The sequence below is a fragment of the Nanorana parkeri genome, unplaced genomic scaffold (assembly GCF_000935625.1).
Source record: "Nanorana parkeri isolate BGI_ZX_2015 unplaced genomic scaffold, ASM93562v1 scaffold654, whole genome shotgun sequence".
NCBI lineage: Eukaryota > Metazoa > Chordata > Amphibia > Anura > Dicroglossidae > Nanorana > Nanorana parkeri.
In genome coordinates this window covers 1-555 of record NW_017306922.1, presented here as the reverse complement: position 1 = coordinate 555, position 555 = coordinate 1, and the positions used below count along the sequence as shown (strand labels likewise).

The following is a 555-nucleotide window of genomic DNA, read 5'->3' as shown; positions in this document are numbered from 1 at the left end:
GCTCCGGCTCACTTTGTCCCTGATAAGTTGAGGAAAGATATATTAGAGGGGAAGGACGTCAATCTGGCGTCTCTGCTGATAGCAGCTCATGATGTGACGGAGCACAAGGCATTTGCCTGTGAAGAGGTCTCTGTCGTCCTCAAAGCTAGGGACCCCAGGCTTAGTCGGAAACTATCCATTTCGGAATTTGTCATAGCGTTTGGTATTTATAGAGATGTGGTGTGCTCAGCGAGTCCTAACCGTAGGGAAGAGCTGGACGCATATTTGCACATTGTCATGGATTTAGCTTATAAATATGGTGGCTTGACGTACTATGATTATCACCGGGCGTTCTCAGCCAAAGCTGCAGCAGGGCTCTCACAATTTCATTTTACGGCCAACTGGGGGAGGATGTACACGGAATTATTCTGCAGGCACTTTGCCGGGCTCAAGGCCCCCGTGTGCATGTCGTGCCAATCCTCGGTGCACACCACCAATTGGTGCCCTACGCCTGTGGCTTCAGATTTGTCTGTCGCACAGAAAGCGGCGGGATTATTGACCAGCCCGGCCAACGCA

The 555-nt window shown here is 51.2% G+C and overlaps 1 protein-coding gene across 1 annotated transcript in view; it reads left to right on the top strand.

Moving 5' to 3' along the window:
- LOC108792530 (uncharacterized protein C5orf42-like) overlaps positions 1 to 479 on the top strand; it is a gene marked incomplete at its 3' end in the record, with an annotated part of 75,205 nt that extends 74,726 nt beyond the window's left edge. Inside the window, exon 46 of the mRNA XM_018563325.1 lies at positions 28 to 479. Coding sequence (XP_018418827.1) covers positions 28 to 479 — 452 coding nt within the window. The remainder of the gene's footprint in view (positions 1 to 27) is intronic.
- Between the last annotated feature and the right edge of the window lie 76 nt (positions 480 to 555).